The sequence below is a fragment of the Phymastichus coffea genome, unplaced genomic scaffold, assembly GCF_024137745.1.
Source record: "Phymastichus coffea isolate CEN01 unplaced genomic scaffold, Cenicafe_Pcof_1.1 PCOF00016, whole genome shotgun sequence".
In the NCBI taxonomy this organism is placed as follows: domain Eukaryota; kingdom Metazoa; phylum Arthropoda; class Insecta; order Hymenoptera; family Eulophidae; genus Phymastichus; species Phymastichus coffea.
Window position 1 is genome coordinate 1,573,158 of NW_026706827.1, and position 6,382 is coordinate 1,579,539.

At 32.6% G+C, this 6,382-nt stretch overlaps 1 protein-coding gene across 1 annotated transcript; it reads right to left on the reverse strand.

Annotated features, from left to right (window-relative positions):
• Positions 1 to 1,952: 1,952 nt before the first annotated feature.
• Positions 1,953 to 4,010, reverse strand: LOC131675106 (piggyBac transposable element-derived protein 3-like). Its single transcript, XM_058953954.1, has 3 exons — positions 3,944 to 4,010; positions 2,777 to 3,145; positions 1,953 to 2,734 (listed from the first exon to the last, which is right to left on the reverse strand). The coding sequence occupies exons 1-3, from the start codon at positions 4,008 to 4,010 to the stop codon at positions 1,953 to 1,955; spliced, it is 1,218 nt and encodes a 405-aa protein (XP_058809937.1).
• Between the last annotated feature and the right edge of the window lie 2,372 nt (positions 4,011 to 6,382).

Consider the following 6,382-nt stretch of genomic DNA (forward strand, 5'->3'; position numbering starts at 1 on the left):
ATTTCCTGAGACGAATTTCTTTTCAGTGGTTAGCCTGTTAAACTCCTTCCCTAACGATCTCTAAGAGCTCAACTCATGAGACTATTTCTCTCATGAGAAAAAAGCAGCCTTAGAGATCTTCCCTTCCGAAATACATTTGCTGTTAAGAGATCGGATTGAGCAGTAATTGCGGCGCTGTCGGGCGTTTCCCCGATAGATTACACCAGCTTACACCACATAATGCCATCATTGAAAAATTTAAATACGAGACTGCGCATCTTTTTCTGGGAATGGTTCATGACGTAAAGGTGCTGCAAGGACCGGGTGTCATCATTGGCAGATTTCCCGTAGCTGAGGGAGGGGGGGGGGGGGGGAGTACCGTTGATGTGAATGGTCATAAGTCGGAACTTGGTGAAACTTCGCCAGAGAGAGGATGTCGAGTTTAATATGACAAAGGTGCTTTCTAATTCACGGATACTACTGGCATATTTGGATTTGGGAATTGTAAAGAATCGTCCGCTCCTGGTCATACAGATTGCTTATGGAAGTATTCAGTGCTCTAAATAATACAGGTGGGCAGATGTCACTAGTTGATAAGCGAGTAATTATAAGGAGTTTAACCCATTATGTCCCAAATGGACGATTTTTTTTTACTGTTTTCAATTGATTTTCTAAATGTGAAGTCGGTGTTAAAAAAAATAGGGAAAAGACATTTCCGACATAAAATTGTCTGAACTTTCGATCTACGTTGTCAGAATTTTGAAAAAATGCATATTAATAAATTTATAATTGTTTATTTAACAAAAAATGCGAAATTTTGAGTGGTAAAAATTTTTAAATCCTTGTTTTCGAGTTGAATCTAAATGTAGATCTTTATGAATAGCACATAAAAGGCGTCCTCGCATCCTGGACTTTAAGTTATAGTGGTAGGTTTTTCGAAATTCAACATGGCGGCATCCAATATGGCGGTTCAAAGAAGGACATTTTTTGCTACTTTGCGTAATTTTTTGAAAAATAATATTTTTTTACCAATATTTATGAAACTTCGTATAAAGGGGTTTTTTGGACCGCTGATTACGAACTAATTATCAGATTTTTAAAATTCAAGATGGCGGATCCAATATGGCGGTTGAAAAACGAAAAATGATGGCAAGATGGCAGATTCAATATGGCGTCGAAAAATTCAAAAATTTTCTTAGGTTTTAGTTAGTTTTTGAGGATTTTCCGGGTTTTAAATGTTTTATCGAAATAAAGTACGTTACTTAGCCGTCAAAAAATATGCCGTTGCCCAGCTCTCACCACGAGGAGGTGAACGCAAAACAGGGAGCCTTTTTTTTAATTTTTTAATTTATTTTTTTTTTATTTTTTTTTTATTTTTTTATTTATTTATTTTTTTTTATTTCTTTTTTTTTTATTTTTATTTTTAAATATTTTGCAATAGTGGAAAGAGAAGTACAGAAATGTTCAAGTAATATTTTAATTTTCATGTAATAGAGAAAAGCAAGATAAACATGAATAAACGTTGCAGGGTTTACACATTTTATTAGATCTTTTACCACAGTTTTTAACATTACTACAATTCTTTTTTGATTGTACTGTAATCAGTTCGTGTAATTTACATTTTTCAGCCATTCCAAGATAATGTTCTGCGACTTCTAAGATAATTTCTTTGGTTCCTATTTTTTTATCACATACTGAATTTCGCAAAACAGTTGCATTAGCAATTGATGATCGAATAAACCACTTGAACATTGGCCACGTCCATTTCTTTGCTGTGATACATGGCATAGCATTACTGCAATGTTCATTCTGTTTGTCTATTCCACCCATGAACAAGTTATAAAGTTTGAATGTTATAGGAAAATCTAAATTCACCCTAGAACATTCAGTTGCTGAAAATCGTTTCATATGCTAAAGAGGAGTAATTCCTGCTGCAGTCGAAAAAATAGATACTTCCTTTGAATCTTTAACTGTTATAAAATCATACCACTATTTTTTTCATGCTGAACAATGAATGTGCCGCGTTCTGCTTTCTTATCAAGATTATTTTTTACTTTTACTCGATTTACTCTAACTGTACCTGTAGCCTTCAAACCAAGATTATGCAAATGAACTAAAAGATCTGGGCTTGTAAAATAATTATCAAACCATACGTGGTATTGCATAATTTTTCTAGGAACGACTGAAGTAAGCAACTTCTGTACCATTAACATTACGAAACAACTTCCTAAAGAACATTTAGATAGTTTTAATTTTTTATCTGCGGAATAAACTTGTGAGCCTTGACCGCAATAGATGTCACAATCAAATAAATATCCTGCTGGACTAGCAATCCCAATAATTTTTAGTCCAAACCGATCTGGTTTATTAGGCAAAAACTGTAACAAGTTTGTTCTTCCGTAAAACTTCACCATCATCTCGTCGATAGCCAACGCTGTAGAAAAAAAACCAAATTGTAAGCAATTTTTTCTATAAATTTCAAGAACTTTTCTTACTTTCCAAGCTTTATCATTGCTATTTTGATCTTCGGCTTTAGATAATTTTATTTTACATTTTATTTTTAAGAACTTATTTCTACTCATCGCTGATTTCACAAGATTACATCCTAGTAATAGTTTATTGGACCAATAATCTTTTTGCGATTTTCTTATATTGATGATTGATAATAGTATAATTCCAAGGAAAACATGCAATTCTTGTAATGTTAGAGGATAACCATTTTCTTGTGTACACTCTACAATATAATTTTTGATTTCTGTAGAGTAATATAATTCATATAATTGAACATATGACATACTTTGAATCATATTCTTTGTTTTATCAGAATGCAAATTTTTATCTTCGAGAATGTCAGTGTACTTCTTTTCTCCACTTACCCAACTATACTCATGGTTTGGCTCTAATATTGATTGATTTTCTTCATACTCATGTAGTACCTTATGATATGAAACATTTGGAATTTTATTAGGACTGTTTGAAGGATCTTGTTCATCAGAATCTGATTCAGAATCAGAGCTTCCAGAATCATTTTCATTAGGAATGTAAACTGCACTAATACCTCCATCTTCATCACTGTCAATTTCAAGTACTTCGGTAACTCGTTTTGTCCGTTTTTTTGTGGTTTGCCAGACATAATAAATGGAAAATCGTACAAAATAAGAATTCGCTGTGATTAGTTTTAATATTTACTAATATATAAATAAGCTAACACCAATAAAATAGAGTAGGTAAAATACTGTAAATAAAGTACAGAACAAGAATATAGTGAAATGAAATTATGTATTACCGATAGATATTTTTCAAAAAATACTTTATGAAGGATTACAAAAACTTAACGAAAATCGTTACGCAAATAACTGTTATGATACATAAAAAATAACTTGATGTAATTTTTTATTGCGAGCAGAAGTTTTATAAAATATGGAATATAATAATTCTAGTAGTCAAAAGCTTGAAAATAATGATCAATCTAGCTTTTGACCATATTTTTAACCGACAATTCAAAACTTTGAAAACTGTTAGTATATACATGACATAAGCTCAAGACACCCTTATACATGCATTTTCTTAGGTTAGAATATTGTTACAGGATAGAAAACTTTGAATTAGCTATGTAAAGTTTTAAAAATTTGCCTATAAATTGTTAATTAGTGATTTAAAAGACCTACAGGTACCAATTTTTATAAAAAATGAGACAATTTTTAAATTTTTAGCCGCCATATTAAATCCGCCATCTTAAATATTAAAAATCCGATAATTAATTCGTAATCAGCGACCCAAAAAACCTCTGTACACCAATTTTCATAAAAATCTGACTTTTTTCAAAATTTTATGCCGCCATGTTGGATCCGCCATCTTGAATTTTGAAAATCTGATTCTAAATTCGTAATCAGCGACCCAAAAAACCCCTGTACACGAAGTTTCATAAATATTGGTAAAAAAATATTGTTTTTCAAAAAATTACGCAAAGTAGCAAAAAATGTCCTTCTTTGAACCGCCATATTGGATGCCGCCATATTGGATGCCGCCATGTTGAATTTCGAAAAACCTACCACTATAACTTAAAGTCCAGGATGCGAGGACGCCTTTTATGTGCTATTCATAAAGATCTACATTTAGATTCAACTCGAAAACAAGGATTTAAAAATTTTTACCACTCAAAATTTCGCATTTTTTGTTAAATAAACAATTATAAATTTGTTAATATGCATTTTTTCAAAATTCTGACAACGTAGATCGAAAGTACAGACAATTTTACGTCGGAAATGTCCTTTTCCGATTTTTTTTAACATCGATTTCACATTTAGAAAATTAATTGAAAACAGTAGAAAAAAAAAATCGTTCATTTGGGACTTAATGGGTTAAGGATCTAGTGGAGTCCGAGTTCTCGGTGGTTTGTGAATTTCGGGCAAAAGTACGAATATCAACAGCAGACTTCAGCTTTCGATCCGGATTATACACAGAGCACTTCAGTTTAATCAAAAGCCGTGGCTTAAAACTTATGTAGATTTGAATAAGGAATAAAGAAAACAAGCTAAAAATGAATTTGAAAAGTTATTTTATAAACTCATGATTAATGCAGTATACGGAAAGACTATGGAGGATGAAAGGAAACGAAAAGACGTTAAATTAATTAGTGCATGGAGTGGCAGATATGGAGCAGAAGCACGGATCGCCCAACCCAACTTTTATAGTAGTTCAATCTTTGATGAAAATTTAGTAGCAATACAGTTATCATGGACATCTATTAGTATTAAAAAACAAATATTTATTGGATAAATAAATAACGCTCTCCATCTCTCAAAAACATTAGTATATGACTTTCACTATGGCTACATAATAGAAAGACTAGAGGCCTGCAATGGCTCGGTCGGTAGGGCGACGGACTCGTACTCGGTAGGCCCGGGTTCGATTCCCAGTTCCTGCTGATTGATACAAGCACCACTGAAAAAAGTTTCATGTGCTTTGTTCTCAAACACATTGCGAGCCTCCGTCGCTGATTAGCACTGATGGAGCATAAATAGAGCGACGTTAAATAAAAAAAAAAAAAAAATAAAAAAAAAAAAAAAAAAAAATAGAAAGACTAGCTCATAAAGCAAAATTACTTTATACTGATACAGATAACCTCGTATATGAATTTCAAGATGTTGATATATATGAAATAATGAAAGAATATATCAATAAATTTGATACATCAGATTACTCAGAAAATAATCAGTTTAATATGCCGTTAGTTAATAAAAAAGTTCTCGGTATTATGAAAGATGAATGCAATGGTAATATTATGAGAGAATTCATTGGACTTCGAAGTAAAATGTATAGTATACTAATAGAAAACCATCAAGCAATAAAGAAAGCAAAAGGCGTAAAAACACATACTGTCATAAAAACATTAGATCATGAAGATTATCGAAACTATTTATTGGATTTAGAAATTATTAGGCGTGAGCAATGCAATATACGAAGTGTATTGCATCAAGTAAGAACAGAAAGAGTGCAGAAAAGAGCACTAAGTCCATATGATGATAAACGATGTATATTCGATAAAAATCCTGATACACTTCCATGGGGTCATTACAAAACTATTGAAACGTCAAAGCTTAAAATCAAAAGTGCGGAACAACGAAGGAAAAGAAAGATCATAGAAATGGAAGAAAATCCTCAAGAAAGTTGTAAGCTTCCTCCAACCTCCGATAGAAGTCGCTTAGAACAGAGTAGTAATAGTGGGGAGAAAGAAGGTTTAGTTAGGAAAAGACTAAGGATAGAATAGTGAGAAAGTGGGGATAACGGTAGAGTGGGGGATAACGGCAGACATGGCGACTGAAGACGGAAGAGTAGGGAAATGGAATCATATGAGAAATTACTCAAGTGGGGATAACTCGAAAAAAGAGGGAAATTACGGCGGGTCGAGTTCTCAGAGAGAGAACGCATGGTACAAAACGGAGAACACACCTCAGTCCGTCGCAGTTATTCAGCAGTAGGTTGAAGCAACAGCAGTAGTCTCTCTTCCTAGTTCTTCTATTCGACTTCTAGATTTTCTCTTAAAAGTAAGTTTCTTATATACGAGTAGCTCTTTAACTATATCCTAGTAGTATTAATTATTGATTGATTTTTTTTATTGTAGAATGGATTTTTCAACAATCAATAAAATAGCAAAATCGGTATTCTTACCTAGAAAGACAATGTCGCAATTAGAAAATAACTGTACCTATATGATAATGAAATTAAGATGGCTGAATACTCGCTATGGATTCAGTGTAGTAATAACCGTAGACAACGAATATGAAATTTTTCTACCAAAGCGAGTATGCTTAGCGTTAGAAAAAGACGAAGATATGTTAAAGAAATTATACGAGACCATGGAGAAAAAAGAATTGTTTATTCATCATCGAGAAGGCTCGAA

Bases quoted from the DNA above. Each gene is read 5' to 3' on its own strand.
- LOC131675106 (XM_058953954.1), bottom strand. From the start codon at position 4,010: ATGGCGGCATCCAATATGGCGGCATCCAATATGGCGGTTCAAAGAAGG. The intron at 3,146-3,943 runs GTAATTTTTTGA...AACTAATCACAG, and splicing joins GACATTTTTTGCTACTTTGC to CGAATTCTTATTTTGTACGA. The intron at 2,735-2,776 runs GTATGTCATATG...ATTACTCTACAG, and splicing joins AACAAAGAATATGATTCAAA to AAATCAAAAATTATATTGTA.